At 38.0% G+C, this 16,836-nt stretch overlaps 1 protein-coding gene across 1 annotated transcript in view; it reads left to right on the plus strand.

Moving 5' to 3' along the window:
- CRIM1 (cysteine rich transmembrane BMP regulator 1) overlaps positions 1–16,836 on the plus strand; it is a 165,552-nt gene extending 148,716 nt beyond the window's left edge. The window contains exons 12-17 of the mRNA XM_048937861.1: positions 4,222–4,437; positions 5,708–5,929; positions 9,711–9,905; positions 10,897–11,019; positions 12,702–12,889; positions 14,730–16,836. Of these exons, the coding sequence (XP_048793818.1) occupies positions 4,222–4,437; positions 5,708–5,929; positions 9,711–9,905; positions 10,897–11,019; positions 12,702–12,889; positions 14,730–14,906 (1,121 nt within the window). The 3' untranslated portion in view covers positions 14,907–16,836. The remainder of the gene's footprint in view (positions 1–4,221; positions 4,438–5,707; positions 5,930–9,710; positions 9,906–10,896; positions 11,020–12,701; positions 12,890–14,729) is intronic.

Below are 16,836 nucleotides of genomic sequence, written 5' to 3' on the forward strand. Positions count from 1 at the left end.
TGCATGTGTGGGGCATCCACCACCTCTCTGGGCAACCTGTGTCAGTGCCTCACCACCCCTACTGTAAAAAAATGTCTTCCTCATATGCAATCTAAATCACCTCCTTTTTAGTTTGAAACCATTTCCCCTTGTCCTGCTATAAACAGTCTGTCTCTTTCTCTCTTGTACCCCCCTTTAGATACTGAAAGGCATCTCTCAGGTCTCCCCTGGAGCCTTCTCCTCCAGGCTGAGCAGCCCTAGACAGTAGATCTCTTCAGACTGCTTCAGCGAATATCTCCAATCCATTTTGCACCCAGTTGTAATTAGAAAAACATAGTCCTCAAAAGGATATGGGATTGCAAAAGGTTGATCTGCCTTTCACCCTCTCTCAGCATATACCACTTGCTCCCACTATTGAGACTGGACACAGTGTCTGTGGTTCCTGTGCCATGGTGTTGCTTTTGGCACAGTTGTTTTACAGAGCCAGAGCTATTCCTAATACTAAGTAATTTAGCAGTGCTTACTGAGGCTGAGCAATTTCCCTTTAGCATCTTATTAATGATAACCATTAATGAAATTGTTAGCTTACTTGGAAACATGAAGAAAGTTACTCCCACTATTTATGCACACTTGAGGATCCATCCTTTACTTGCTTCCATCTCTCCCATTATTAAGCATCTGGCTGGTTTTATCAGTTTGTATGTAAGATTTTTGCCACACCAGAGTGCAGTGTTATCCCAGCAGAGTCCAGATATGGTCCTAGAGATATGGTATCTACCTAGATTTCTCTGCCTAACATTCTTTGGTCTTTTCAGGGTACTTGTCATCTAGCTTCTGTGCAAGCAAAGCCATACTTGGTGCAAACGCATACAGTGCTAGGGCAACCAGAGATTAGTTTCTTTCAGTTTGTTACCTGTGAGTAATATAGCCAAATTTCCTTCTGAGGGGTTCTCTTTCTCCAAGGTTTTTTGTTTGCTATGCACTTCTGATTTTAGTTTGCAGTGTATTGATTCCACTCTGATGCTATTAAATGAATATCATGGCTTTCTACAGATAGGAATGCAGTTGCGTTTGTGAGGTTGTGAGCATGACAGTCAAACGTATCTAACATAAATAATTAGCAGTCCTGATGTGGTTTTAAATCACACTTTTAGCCTACTTCCTTTAGGGAAGTGGCAGCTCTTAGAAATCTCTTTTCAGACTGAAAAAGTTGTTTATGCTCAATTTCACATTTGGTTTTCAACAGAACAAGAAATACTTTGCTAAAACACTCATCAAAACCATGTTTCTATATATTATGAGATTCAAGTGGATTGTACCAGTTCTTAAGGAGAGCTCCAGGTTTCCTGCAAGATTTAGAAAGCCATTAACTTCTAGTGTTTTGCAGAACCATGCTTCTCAGAAAGACTACGTGCTTGCCTTGCTAGTTACTCCATCAGGAATCTAGTAATTGCACATTTGCAGCAACTCAATTGCAATAATATATCAATACCAATACTGGTAAGGGAGCTGTAAGCAGTGCCGTACATACAGCAGTACTCTGGTTAGGCATTTATGATTATGAGCAGTATATAAGCTGTGACTTTGCAAAGAACTTAATGCAAAGCTTGCCTGACTGGATGTTTTTTGCATAAAATGTAATAGATTGTTCCAGCTGAAATAAGTCAGACAGTGACAGGGCAGCAGACTAGCTGTCACTTCAAGTGTGGTAAAATGCTACTGAATCCTATTTGCTGTTTAGAAATGTATGCAATGGGAAAAAGGTAACATAAGCTAATCACTGATAGATTAGTTAATTCCCTTAAGGAAAAAATATTAAAGTACTTTCTGAACAGGAAAAGATCAGCCTGAGTCTATTTTCTTGAGCTCTACCTGTCATTCTGCAGAAGAGAAAGCAAGTGATGGAACTGGGCATCTTCTATGAGGATGCCACAGAGCAAAGGGCACAGACTAAATTCATCAGACAAATCAGCGTTATTAAGAATGTGGTGAGAAGCACATGCACTGTGTTAGCCTTGGGCTATCCAAATGACAAAAGTAGGAGAGAGGGACCTACAGAAAATGGTTTAGGGATACTGAATCATTACCTGGGTCACTTTTTAATCCCTTCTCTTCACAGCACAGGAATTCTGAGGGAGCTCGTTCTTAATGTCCAACATCAGTTGGGTTGAATTGAGGCCAAAGAGCAATATGCACTGACAACCCTGCAGCTTCACATTGCAACAGGTTAAACTCATGGCTCATGGAGCTGAATAAAGCATGCTACGTGGGGAGCTTGATTCCTATATGCAGAACATGGAGCAAGCTTGCTGGCTCATGCCAGGTCCACAGCAACCAGCATGCCAACCTGTCATCTATGTAAATTTATTAGAAAATATCACAAAGTTGTTGTTTTGAAATTCATCCATTATGTACAGTGGGAACTTTTTTAACCAGGCTGTGCAAGTGTAGTCCATGGCAGAATTTCACTGATAGTAATTGCTTAAACACTGTCTAAATGCAAGGCAGGTCTCTTTTTTATTTTTAAAACACCCATTGGTGAAGGGTACTCCCCCATTATTTGAATGTCCTCATGGTTGGAAGACTTGAAGGAGATCAGATCCATTCTCTAACTGCCTGGATTTCTAATCCAGGCTGGATGAGTCTTTGGCTAGGGCTGTAGGATTAATGTAACTAATTGTGTGAAAAAGAGCGAAGATTAATTTGGTGAGATAGTCACTGAAAATTAAAGTGTACTCACTGGAATCATCTTGGGTACTGTTTTTACTTCAGTCATTAATGCAGATTATTTTTTTAACTTTTAAGTTTTCTTTATGAAACAATCTTTCAGTGACATATTTCCATTGTTAAGTGCTTTTAAGTTTTTAGGAGCTACAGATGGAGATTATCAGATTTTGGTTTTAGTCTGGCATTGAATGTTAGAGGCACAAGTCACATCAGAATTTTATCATAGGCAGTTGAATCTTCTCAAATCCCAGACTGCGAACATGCTTATCCATCCTTTCAGGAATTGCATTTATGTTAATATTTAGCAATTAAAAAATTGTGCAATTTGAATACATTTTCAGAAAATGACAGTTGTCTCTTGGAATTTCTATGTTGTAGATTGGTTTGCTTTCTTTCCAAAATTCCAAGAACACTTTGTTATCTCTGATGTATATTAACCAGCTGTCTCGCTCCAATTTATAGGAGGGAAAGGAGGTTTTTATTATCTATATACCTGGCGTGAGATTAAGAAACAACGTTTCAAATGTTAGTCTGACCAGTTTATTACAAATCTTAATCAGGGAAATGGGGAAGGGGAGGACAGACACTATTATGAATTAGGGTAATGGGGAAGGGAAGGAGGGTAATAGAAAAGATAGAAAAGAAGAAGCAAGGAGTCTTTATAGGAAGCAAGAGGGAGATAGTCACCACCATGGATCCAGCGAAGTTTGTAGTTCCGTCTTTGATCTTCAGTAGTGGTGGGTCATCGGGCAGAGTTGTTCTGTTGATGACGACAATGACAACCATGGCGATGATGGCCCCTTTTCAATGCTTTCAAAGTGGTCGAGTCAGCTCTCCTTTGAGTGACAGCTCAAACCCAAGGTGGTTGAGTCAGCTCTCCTTGGAGTGGCAGCTTCTGGCTCTGGGACCTCAGCAGGAAATTCCTTTGTTCTTATCTTCCTGGCCTTGCCAGCAGGTAAGAGGAAGCAGGGAGGCACCAACTTGTATCTTGCCTTCACAGGATACAATGGCATCATTCCCCAGCCTCCCATACCAAGCTGGAGCGCTTTAGTCACAGGCCAGATCTTCCACCAGTGAACACTCCTGAGCACTCTCTTCCGCTCTTCTACAGAGCAAGCAGCTCTGGAGGAAGGGGCTTTCAAATGTTCCCAAAGCGATATCGATTGTCACACGGTTAGCATCCATCACTTGCCTCCTCAACAAATCATTCAGAGTCCTATCACAAGAAAAACCTCAGGAAGCAAGCTTTGAGCCAAAAAACAAGAAGGATTCTCACACCAGCATTTATTCAAATTGGTTCCCAAAGTGTTCCATTTTCACCTTTTTTACATTTTCCGTGAGATACAAGTGAGTGACACAAAGTTAAAAAAGAGTTTCTTTAGGAGTGGATTTATAGCTGGCTTTGTTAATCCTAATTTTTTTTATAATAGCAGCAAGAAATAAAAGGTTGAGTATATGTTTTAATCATTGGAATCACAGTTGATTTTTCTTATCTTCTAATTCTGTTTTTTCCAGATGAAATAATTGTGCAGAAGCCAGAGCTCACTAGTCCATCAATCTGTCATGCTCCTGGTGGGGAATACTTTGTAGAAGGAGAAACATGGAACATTGATTCTTGCACACAGTGTACATGCCACAGTGGACGAGTCCTGTGTGAGACTGAAGTCTGTCCTCCTCTTCTCTGTCAAAACCCCACTCGCACACAGGACTCCTGCTGTCCTCAGTGCCCAGGTATATAATGACAGCTAGTTTTTATCAGTCTTTTCTTGATTTTAGAATTTATGTTATGAATACTAGTTGTTTCAGTGTGTGCACAATTGGTTGTTGCTTTCCCTTTTTCCTTTAGCGTTTTGGAGTTTAAGCCTGCAGTCCTCCCATTTCAATTGCAAAATTTGACTGTGTGCAATAGTTATCTCATCTGCTGGTGGAAGTTTGGACACCTTCTCTGAGGGAAAGTTAATACTGTAAGGGTTGGATATTTGGGACTTGGTCACAAAAGAAAATTTGCTGTTTTTATCCTCACTTGATATGATTTGAGAGTGACTTGAAGGCAGCTTGCTAATATCAGACCGTTACAGCCCAGCAGTAGACTGCCTCACAGAGTCAAGAAGGTAACAGGATTTGCTTTACTTAAACAAACTAGGTTTTGCCATTTGTTACACAGAGTGTTTGTTGGTTTGGGAGTTGTTATTTTTCCTGGCGAGGTTTTTTTAAGCTAAAATGTTAGCCTGTTCTCCCAACAACCATTTTTCCAATTATTAACCATGAACATTTTTTTTGTTTATCTTCAAAATACACATAAATAAATGTTTGGAGAAGTTCATCCTTCTTCACTGGCTATGTGAGAAGTCTCCTATTTTGCATAGTTAGATTGAGAACCTGATCTGAGCCCCCTTATGAATCTTTTTATCTTCTTTTTTATGTGCTCTCTGTACCTGCACTCATAGTTTGGGATCTATAATGTCTGTTAAGATACAGCTTCATTGCAGAAATATCTCCCCTGTGTGAGTGCCTGAGAATCAAAGCTGACACATCAGCATCAAGATGAAGCCTGATCAAGCTCCATCTGCTTCTCCACAGCTTATAATTATCTCCTATAAGTCTGGCGAAGATGATAGCAGCATAATAGCTTTTGACTTTTCATCATAGAAGGCCTGGAACTGATTCTAGGATTCAGCTTTTAGGCTTAAAATTCAATATATCTGATTTAAGATGAATTCCTATATGCCACTCCATTTAGAACATTCAGAGCCCCTTTCTGAGAGGCTGCTTCTGACAATGATCATTTCATGATTTCACTATCTTTTTGTTTGTTGGTTGGTTGGTTTTTCTTGAGTAAACTCAGTAAAGGTTTACATCAACTTTATTCTAGAGCATATAATGAGATTTATGAACTGCAGGTACTGAACTGGCAAGCATGACAAGAATGAGCCCTATGTAGAAGAAATATCAAAGAAGTTAGCTACTGTAAGTTAACTAACTTAATTTTTTATATTTACAGATGAGCCTCTTCAGCCTTCTTTGTCAAGCAATGTGAGCATGCCCAGTTACTGCAAAAATGATGAAGGAGATATTTTTCTGACAGCTGAATCCTGGAAGCCTAATGTCTGCACCAGCTGCATCTGCATGGATGGTGTAATTAGATGCTATTCTGAGTCTTGCCCACCGGTATCCTGTGAGAGACCTGTTTTGAGAAAGGGACAGTGTTGTCCTTACTGCATTGGTGAGCAAATAAAAATAGTCCGTAACTTGCTACCCCTTCCTTGGGAATGAGAAAGTTTTATTTCCAAATTGAAATATGTTTTCCTGTTTTGGGGAAAAGCCATTTGTGCCTTTTGCTGAACTGAAGATTAAAATCTGCATAGGGAGCTTTGAGGATCATTATCTGTAGTTTCAAGGTACAAGTGCAGGAATATGACGATATAATTTTCATACAGACTTGAGGATTTAGTGGAGGACCTGACTGATAACATATATGTTGTATCAAGATATGCAGTACCGCAGATAAAAGATTACAACTGCAGATGATAAAGAGAACCATGTGAAATTTCAAAGAATGGAGAATAAAACCTTTGTGTTTTTCACTTTTCTGCTTATTTCTTGAATCATAGAATCATAGAATCATAGAATCACTAAGGTTGGAAAAGACCTAAAAGATCACCCAGTCCAACCGTTCACCTATTCCCAATAGCTCCTACTAAACCATGTCCCTCAACGCAACATCCAGTCTTTCCTTGAACACCCCCAGGGTCGGTGATTCCACCACCTCCCTGGGCAGTCCATTCCAGTGCCTGACCACCCTTTCTGAAAAGTAATACTTCCTCATGTCCAGCCTGAATCTCCCCTGCCGTAGCTTGAAACCATTTCCCCTGGTCCTATCACTAATGACACGAGAGAAGAGGCCGACCCCCAGCTCACTACAACCTCCCTTCAGGAAGTTATAGAGAGCAATAAGGTCTCCCCTGAGCCTCCTCTTCTCCCGGCTGAACATTCCCAGCTCCTTCAGCCTCTCCTCATATGGCCTGTGTTCCAGACCCCTCACCAGCTTCGTTGCCCTTCTTTGAACACGTTCCAGGGCCTCAATATCTTTCTTGCAGTGAGGGGCCCAAAACTGGACACAGTACTCGAGGTGCGGCCTCACGAGTGCTGAATATAGGGGAACAATCACCTCTCTGCTCCTGCTTGCAACACTGTTTCTGATGCAAGCCAGGATGCCATTGGCCTTCTTGGCCACCTGGGCACACTGTCGGCTCATGTTCAGCCGAGCATCAATCAATACCCCCAGGTCCATTTCCTCTACGCAGTCCTCCAGCCACACCGCCCCAAGCCTGTAGCATCGCCTGGGGTTGTTGTGGCCGAAGTGCAGGACCCGGCATTTGGCCTTGTTGAAACTCATCCCATTGGCCCCAGCCCAGCTCAAGAGAACTGTGAAGAACATCTTGGTAGAGGTTCTTCCTTCCTATTTTCATGTAATAGCTGATGAAGTGTTTAGTAGTAACAAGTAGTTATAACAAGACTTCTTCATTGTTTGAAATTTCAAAAATGATGCTGGATTTTAGCACTATCTTTTATTCTACTTCTTTCTGGATCCAGATCTTGTTCATGTCTAACAAGTCAGCACAGATTTAAATCCAAAATCTTGCAGGCCTTGGATGCTTTGTTGTTTTCTGAATTCTCAAATTCACCTTGTGTTCAATATTTTTCTTTCTTGTGCAAAGAGATATTAATTAGGAAAAATAACCATCTACATTAGAGAGGATAAAGGGATGTCCATTTGATGAGTGAGAAGATCACTCTTATGCACAAAACAGCATTGACTTTGTATGTTACCAGATGTGTTTGATTTCCTGGTGAAGTTAGAGGAAATATGAGAAAAGACAAGTAGAGCTGCACAATGTCTTTTGAACTGTGTTTTTCCATGTGGGTTTCTCACTGTACTTCTCCTTTGTTTCCACTCTTCTTGAGTGCTTGTTGGTGTGGTAGCCTTCATCTTCATGCTGGGTTTATAGTCTTATAGATATGGACATCAAGCAGGATATATGCACAGGATCTTCCTTTAAAGATTCAAAGGTGCAAGACTGTACTCTGAGTTTATCTTTGTTCACTTTTCTAAAAAAAAACACTATATGTATTAAATTTTGTTGTGTTCTACATAAACTCATGAAACCTAAGCAAGTTAAAGGACTTCTCCAGCCATCCAGCCAACAGGTCTGCAGACTTGAAGAAGCTGTCCTGAGTGGGGCAAGGTAACATTTATGGGAGTAGGTCAGCCCAGGGTGAACAGGGAGTGCTCAGCTTTAGTTCTGGATTAAGAGTAAGAAATAGAGAACTACTCCAGCTGTGCTTCTCGCTCTGTCCCTTGCCATCCTAACCTAAACAGGTCTTCATTGCCTCTTTTGAACACTTTTAACACAAAAATAATCATTTTTAAATGGAAATTGTATGTTTTTTGCAGCTTTTGACCACTTTTTCCTCCCACTCTTACTTTCCTATATCCCATATTCATATAGAAATCTTCTACTTGAAATTGCATCCATGGACACATGGATGCCCAATTCAAGGACCTCTGGAACTTTTAAGCTTTTCAGATGCTTTCATTAGTATTTTCTCAGTAGTACTCAGTAGTCTTCTTTTGCATTTGAATTTACTGTGTCCAGATACATGACACTGGTCTGCTGACTGCAAACCTTTTTATTGTAGATAATATTGATCTATTTATGTTGTCTCTAAATAAAATCTATAATGATGGCCAAAATATTTAAGGATTTGTATTTATATATGGGAGGTAATTCTAGCTGACATATTTATATATGTAATCTGTATGGATATTAAACCAGTATTTCTCTAACAGCTTAGTGGGTTTCTTTGCAATTTAGTTCTGCTGTCTCATGCATCTGCTTAATCTGCAAATCCAGCATCACCGTGCTTCTTCATAATAACTTCTGCCTCTAGCAGAAAAAGGTACTGAGAAGCTATGATGAAAATGAGGTTCTGTCTGGGTTTTGGAGGTTCTGCTGTGTACTGTTTTTTGTTTGTTTGATAATCTGTAAAATGCTATAGCAGCAAATGAACATTTTAAGTTAAGCAATTCATGATCATCTTCTCAGTGAAATCGAAGGTATAATACAGGCAGTCTGAAAGACTTGCGTAGGTATCAGCATTAAAATAAAGATGTATTAAATGCTTAGAAAGAAAATGAATGCTGGTTTTGAGTACTTTCCCAAGACCTACTTTATTTATCACATTTAGGTCTCTATTGCATAATGTGTCAAAATCTGTGTGAAAAAAATGTTGGTTTTGTAGCTTTCAATCTTTGGAAAAAGTGTTGTGGAACCTAACCTCACTTTTTTGAGGGTTACAATTGTGCCAATTTCCAATTTATATAATACTGACCGTGAAAAAACATACTTGCTACCGTTTTCATGGGAGATCCCACTGATGTGGTTACAAAGAATAAGCATATCCCCTTATTATCTGTTTTGTCATAATAAATAGTCAAAACTGTTCTAGTTACATCACTCAAGAGTTGCTTCCTTCTTCTTGGCATCCTTCCTAGTCTTGTCTTGAAGTATTCCAGACTGAGTTTGTCTGTCTTGAATCTTGGTAGTTAGAACTGTAGATTGGCTTTCTTTTTAAATAGGATTTAAATAGGATTTACTAGGAAAAGAGGAGGAGGATGAGTTAGGAGTCTCAAACAGTCAAAAAAAAAGAAAAAAAGTTTCTCTTGTTTTATCATTTTCACAGTACTTTTGATATCACTGCTTCATGACCCAGTCATTCATCTTCTAGCCTCTTGCATGAGGAGAAGCATTAGTTTGGGCTGGTGATGTACTTCATAAAGAAGCAGAAATTGTATTTCTGAAATATCTATGACAGATGTGGAGAGGGTCTTTTAATTATAGCTGGGATTTTTTCTTAGTTATTCTTTCACTGTTATATTTTGGGAAAAGATCAGATCTGTGTGCAACTGGCCATCCCAACACTGCTCTGTTTTTGTTCAACAGAAGATACAGTACCAAAGAAAGTGGTCTGCCACTTCAGTGGAAAAACATACGCAGATGAGGAGCGCTGGGACATCGACAGCTGCACGCACTGTTACTGCCTGCAGGGTCAGACTCTCTGCTCCACTGTTAGCTGCCCACCCCTGCCTTGTGCTGAACCCATCAATGTGGAGGGAAGCTGCTGTCCCATGTGCCCAGGTAATGTGATGTAACAACTTAGCTTATTGCAATGCTCTTTTCCAGGACTGACAGTCAGGTTTTATTTATTGTTTTTTGAATGTCAGTCCATACTGAATGATGTCATGGAGACATTTAGGCTTCAGGAAAATGAATAACAGATAGGCACATTGTGCAAACGTAGTTTGAATTTTACTTACTCTAAGAACTGCAGATTCAAAAATTGTTGTTCTGGGTTTTTTTGTTTGTTCTTTTTGCTTCTGCTGTCTGTTGGTATACAAAGTTATGAAAATAAACTAATGAAGTAGGAAAATGAATAGTTCTGCACTTCTGCATATTTGCCCAGTAATTAATATTTCTGTCCCTTCTAGGTCACTACTTTTCAAATACTTCATTACTAGTGTATTTTAATTTGATATATATGTAATATGAAATTGTCTTAGCTGTGGACACAAGGGACATAAGAACTGCAACTGCTTTTTAATGCTACTCCTGACATATTTTTGCAGGTGTTTTCCTTCTTACTGAGTCAGCTAATAACTACTTCTGACAGGACAATTCAGCAGTAGCATCTCTTTCAATTCTCCTACTTTGGGAACTACAGGAGAGGAAAAAAAAAATGTCAGCTATGTACCAGCCAGAAGGATGTAGCCCTGTCTTGGCATTTTTTACATTTAGCATCACAAACCAAGCCTTAGCCATCTATTCTGAAATGCTTTTTTTAAAAAGCAAAAAGTTGTTTACAGGACTACATCATTCCTTTTACATTAGTATAATGATTATGACAACATGCATGAATCTTGTACACAGTGGAAACTTATTAACACAAATTGAAGATTTTATGTCAAATTAAAACCATATCCCATAGCTGTAATAGAGAAAATTCTAAAATAAATAATAAAGATTTGTAGTAGAAAGCATTGCAGATAGCCAGATGTATCTACTGAATTAAGAGCAGCACCAGAAAATTAAGACACTTGTAATTTTGAAAGACATTCATCTCATTTTTCAGAGATGTATGTACCTGAACCTACTAACATCCCTATTGAGAAGACAAATCATCGAGGAGATGTTGAACTAGAAGTGCCAAACTGGTCAACACCAAGTGAAAATGACATCATCCACATTCACAGAGGTAAGATCTGATATAAATGGGGCTAACTTAGATCTGTGACTGTTCCCCATGTTTTAATGTCCTTGTTTTTTTTCAATTCTGGTAGCATCTGTGTGATGCTTTGAAAATGGTGGTTATCTGAGAATATTATTCTGTTATTATACTGTTTTGAGCAAAGAGGACTCAGTCTGTTAAAGTATACTTGAGCAATTTGATCTCGTTATCATTACATCTTCAGCTTGGAAGACGCATCTTTGTTGGTATGACAGAGTTCTGTACAGTTATAAATATGATAAACTGGTGAATGAGGAGTGCTTCTGCAGTGTCTTTTTCATACACAAGCTAGAAAGCAGAATGCTATTATGCCATAGGCATCAATGAACTTTGATTTGGTCCATTTGACATTCTTGTACTGAAAGATAAAAACAGAAGAACGTACGATGCCTTCATAGAATTGCAGAGGTTGGAAGGGAGATTGTCAGGTCCACCCCCCTACTAAAGCAGATCCCCTACAGTAGGTTGCACAGGAAAGTATCCAGATGAGTCTTAACTATCTCCAGAAAAGAAGACTCCACAACCTCTCTGGGCAGCCTGTTCCAGCGCTCCATCACCCTAACAGTGAAGTTCTTCCTCACGTTTGAATGGAACTTCCTGTGTCTTTGTCCATTGCCCCTTATTCTATTCTGCACACCACTTAAAAGAATCTCACCCCATGTTCTTGAGTCCCATACTGAATATATCATAGAAAAATGGCTGTGGAACAGAACACTTCAGGTGTAATGACACAAGACTGTTAAAATTGCGTAATGGTGTAAATCCATCTTTAGTTTTAAAGCTACACTGCCCAGCAGGGTAGTGGAAAATACTGTATGTCACACTCTTTGCTAACTTTTTCTAATTGAGGACTATTAAAATTTGTATTTTTTTTTTTCTGTATCCAAGTATCATAACATGCATGCATATTGCATGCTACTACTTGGTGGCTAGGAGAAAGGATATCCGAAATATAACTATTTTACAAAACTATAGAGTTACACTGTTTATAATTTCAACATTTTTACATTTCAGAGGTGTTGGGAGTTGGCTTGTGTCTATCCTGGCTGAGAAACTCTAAATGTGCACTGAAAACTGTGTAGGAATACTGCCACTGAAAATGATCATGCTTTGAAATTACATGAAAAACTGAGTCTGTTAGACTGCCAGTGAGCTGTTTTCACAGGCTGAGTGATGCAAGTATTGTAATAATTTCTCAACAGGCAAGAACAGACAGGACTGAACTGCTCTATCAGCTTAAAAAAATTAAAAATTATTTAAAAAAAAAAACAAAACAAAACAAAAAAACTTTTCATTGTAAGACTACCAGGTTTTCTGCTGCACAGAAATACAGCATTATTTTTCTGAGTGGGAATTTGGTTGTAATCAGATAAGACAAAGTGAATACAACTGAGCTGTCACAGTTGCTTATTATTGCACCTTTAGATTCCATCCAATTTCCTCTTTTTTATGGCCTTTTCATGACTAATATAGTCACTATACAAACTACTAGCTTTCAGTTATTCTAATTTATATAAAAAAGGGACATTTCATGAGAAGAAGTCCAAATTCATGAAAATGACAAAGTTTGTGACTGAGGCTTTTATGTTATTTATGGATAGGGGCCCATTTATCATTACTAATGTCAAATGCCCACATTTGTCTTGCAGACATGAATCATCTCCAGGGAGAGTACAGAAGTGGAAGTGGGCCGCACCCCAGTGAAGATGCATCAGTTAGCTCTGTTGCCTTGGTGACAATTCCAATCACGATAGCGCTGTTAGTAATCATCGTCTTTCTGCTCATCAATCAGAAAAAGCAGTGGATTCCAGTGTCCTGCTACAAAGCTCCAACAAAGGTGCCACATTCATGCCTATTTCCAGCTTCTCACCTTTCTGAAAACTGAAATTGACTAGAATATTCTGTGAGATGCAATTGAATTTACATCATATGAACTCAGTTTTTTTTTTTTCATTTAAGCCTGAATCCTTTTTATACCTTTGAGGCTGGTGGTGTTTATTTAATCTCCTGAATAATTATTTTCATTATTGAATGAATGCCAGCAATGTCCTGCTTGATGCAGTGATGAGTGGAGACTGGATAGAAATCAAGTTCAGCAAAAAAAATCCAAAAATGTTCCCAACTTTATATGTGTGCACATAATTGTATGCAGTTCTATCTGCAGTCATCACTTGGGAGAAAGGTTTTGTTTTCTAAACTTCCATCCACTTTCAAAGTATTGTCCAACATCAGATACTGTACATACTAGTAATGTTCATCACATTTTCTAATAACTGCATTATATTGGACAATTTTAACATAAAATCACTGATTGGTTTCAAAAAGTTTAATGAATTTGAAGCCAATAAAGACTTTTATTACAGATTTTATTTACACTAGAAATATCAACACTGTTGTTCAGCCTATCCAGTGATAACACAGTCGCATGAAATGGCACTTTCAATACTCGAGTGTACTATTTTAGAGGATATCTTTCATTTTTTCCAGAGTTGTTACTGATATTATAAAGCATTACTATATAGCTTTTCATCTCTTTTATCTTCCTGATGCTAATGAAATAAAATAATGTAGTGTTTTGAGAAAAAATATTCCCACAATTCTAGTTGTTTTTAGGATTTTGGGAATTGGAACTACTTTTCCAAGGAGTAAATGGAACTACTTTTCTATAATACCCTTTAAGCTGCATGTCATCAGATTTTCTTTCTGCTTTCTCTATGATGGCTGCAGGAGAAAGGTTTTGCAGTTTGTAGTTATTTAAATATGCTGAGAAAGCAGAAAAAATATATATACATTTGATGTTAATCTAAAAATCGATACATCGGTACTAAGCTATAATAGTATACAGGACGAGATCATTTTATTGAAGAGCTTTAAAAGAAAGGGTACTTAAAGGACAATGATACATCAGATCCAGTAGAAGATGGGTACATTGTTGAAGAAAACATATACTGCTTGTTTCTCTGTCAGGAGTGACAGGTTTTTCCACAATTCTCTAGATTTTGCACTTCTGCCATACATTCTCAAATTTAGTCTAGGAAATAAATGGGAGATCTTGACTACTGCTGGTTCCCGCTTCTTTTCACATAAAATAACACTTTGATATTGTAAAATGTGGCCTTATTTTTGTGTTTTTGTTCCTTGTTTTGTTGTAAACTCTTGTCTCTTACCTGTGAGTCAACTGGTTTCCATAGAATTGCTCCTTAAGGTAACAGAATCTCACATTTAACGGAGGAGATAATCAACTTCAATTGCTTGAATAAACATAAAAATAAAAGAAATCTCTCCCATTATCCTAGTGATACTGTCACCAAGAACAAAATGTTCTCAAAAATTATCAGCTATAAAGAGGCTATTAAAGTCTTGGAAACAACCTCCTGCACCTCTGAGGCAACAAGTCTAAGCCCTTGCATAGTGGAAGACTAGTAGGTAACAGTTTAACTGGGAAAAAAGAATACCCGAACTTCACTGAGAAGATGAAAAATAGTGATTGCAAGAGGCTGTTGGTTTGTCATTGTGCTTGGCATAAACCTTTACCAAGCTTAGCATGAGTCCAAACTGTTTCATTGCCAATTTCATTTCCCTTTGTGTTTATGGGTTTGTACCACAAACACCTGCTAGCAGTGGGTTGAATACAGAAAAAAATTAACTGATTCAGTGTTCTCTTTCTGTCTTAACAGCCATCTTGCCTAAACAATCAACTGGTATATGTGGACTGCAAGAAAGGTACCATGGTCCAGGTGGACAGTTCTCAGAGGATGCTAAGAATTGCAGACCCGGATTCAAGATACAGCGGATTCTACAGCATGCAGAAACAGAACAACCTACAGGCAGATAATTTCTATCAAACAGTTTGAAGAATTGCACCCTTACCAAGGATTTAAAAATGAGAGAGAGAGAGAAAGAGACTAAGTCTGCTATTAAAATAAAGCTAGAATCGTGCACTTGCTTAGTGGATTGTATTGGATTTGTGACTACATGTACAGCTCTAAGACCTTACTGGGATGAGCTCTGACTCCTGCAATGTGCCAGAAAAAGCATTCCCACTTTTCCTTGAGATAACTGACCAAGTGTTTTCTTAGAACCAAAGTTTTAAAACTTGTTAAGGTGTATTTGCTTGTAACATAGCTATAGAGGTTTTTTGGGAGGGGGAATCAGGGGCTAGGGGTAGGCAATGAGGTTAAAGGAAGTTTCAGAGGAGAAAAGCTGGTCATGCTTGGCTGGAGAAGAAAATGAATAGATACCACCAAGCAGCAGGACAGTGGCTTTTCTTGTTGTTCTGAAATTGCATCTGTTGCAGCAAATCCTAACCCCAAGTGAAAAAAAAAAAAAATAAAAAGGTCTGACGTTTTCTTTCCAGCTGTTGCTACAATAATATACTCATAGAACAGAATTTGTCACATCACAGATGTGGTGTAGCTGCAAATATTTTTCTATATGTTGAGAAGCTGCAGTAGTTAATGAAATAGCAAGGAAAAGGTTATAGCAGAAAATAAAGGGTGGGTTTATTAAGGATGTACAAAATTACACCTTGTGCTGCTTTTTGTTTTTTGTTTTATTTTTGTTTTCTTCAAAGCTGATTGGCTAGATTAGCCAGACTTTGGCAGAGTTAGCAAATGACTGAGGCCTAAGTAATTCCTGAAATGAGCACTGGATCTTTTGACAGCAGTATTGAAGGAAGGAAGGAAAAGTCAAGAACACCACGCAGTTCCAGGGGCTTTTGTTTGTTTGTTTGTCTGTTGTGGTTTCATTTTGTTATTTGATATCAATCTCTGGTTGTTCATACAGGAGAAGGAAAAATATTTTTTTGTTGGACAAAGCTCTTGCTTAAAAGAGAGTAAAAAAGAGACTGTTTTAAGGTTGTTGTTGTTTTTTTTTTTCCTGTTGATGTTCTTATTTACTGGTATGCAGATTTAGAAACTACTTCCATGCTAGGAAGCTGCTTAATTTTAATTGTATATTACTCAAGCACCTTTTTTGAAGCTCAGAAAAAAAGGAGATCATGCTTCTTTAAACTTTAGCATTATAGGAATATTTATGTAAATATAATTATGCTAAAAACAACAAAAAGTATTTGTATGTTTGTGTATATATATGTATATACAAATGCATGTAGGTATACGTATGTATATATACATGCATGTGTATGTACACTATACGTATATATACTGTATATATAAAATACTATGTATACAGTATATATTTTTTCTATTTTTTTTTCTTGTTGAATGTATTTTTATCTGAGAGAGATTTTACCCAGAGCAAAAACAGATAAACAGGCATTCCATATCAGTGCTTAATCACTTGTGAGTTTAGAAAAGACGAGAAAAGAGCATCTCATTCTACCTACAGTTTGATTTGATTTGAAAGTGTTTGTGTGCGTGTGTGTGTGTGTGCACTCTTGTGTTTGCGTGTGTACAGTACGTGCACGATTATAGCAGTAAGCGTTGCTCTTGCTACTTGCTACATTTCAGGGTGTTTCTTATTTTTCTTTTCCTGCTTAGCCTTAAAAAGGCTTTTTAATGAATGCATTGGCTAGAGACACTGATGACAATATACATGCAGCACTAATCAGCTCCATAGAATAACAGCATCAGCTCCTGGATTTTCTATTGGTTTTTTTTTTTTCTTTCTTTTATTTCTTTTTTTGTTTTGTTTTGTTTTGTTTTTTTTCAAACAATTGTTTGAAACAACTACTGGAATATTGTCCACATTAAGCTGGAAGTTTGTTGTAGCTTGCCTCATTTATAACTCTGGCTGTATAATACAATGTTAACTTTCCAAACA

The sequence above is a fragment of the Lagopus muta genome, chromosome 2, assembly GCF_023343835.1.
Source record: "Lagopus muta isolate bLagMut1 chromosome 2, bLagMut1 primary, whole genome shotgun sequence".
Classification (NCBI taxonomy): Eukaryota; Metazoa; Chordata; class Aves; order Galliformes; family Phasianidae; genus Lagopus; species Lagopus muta.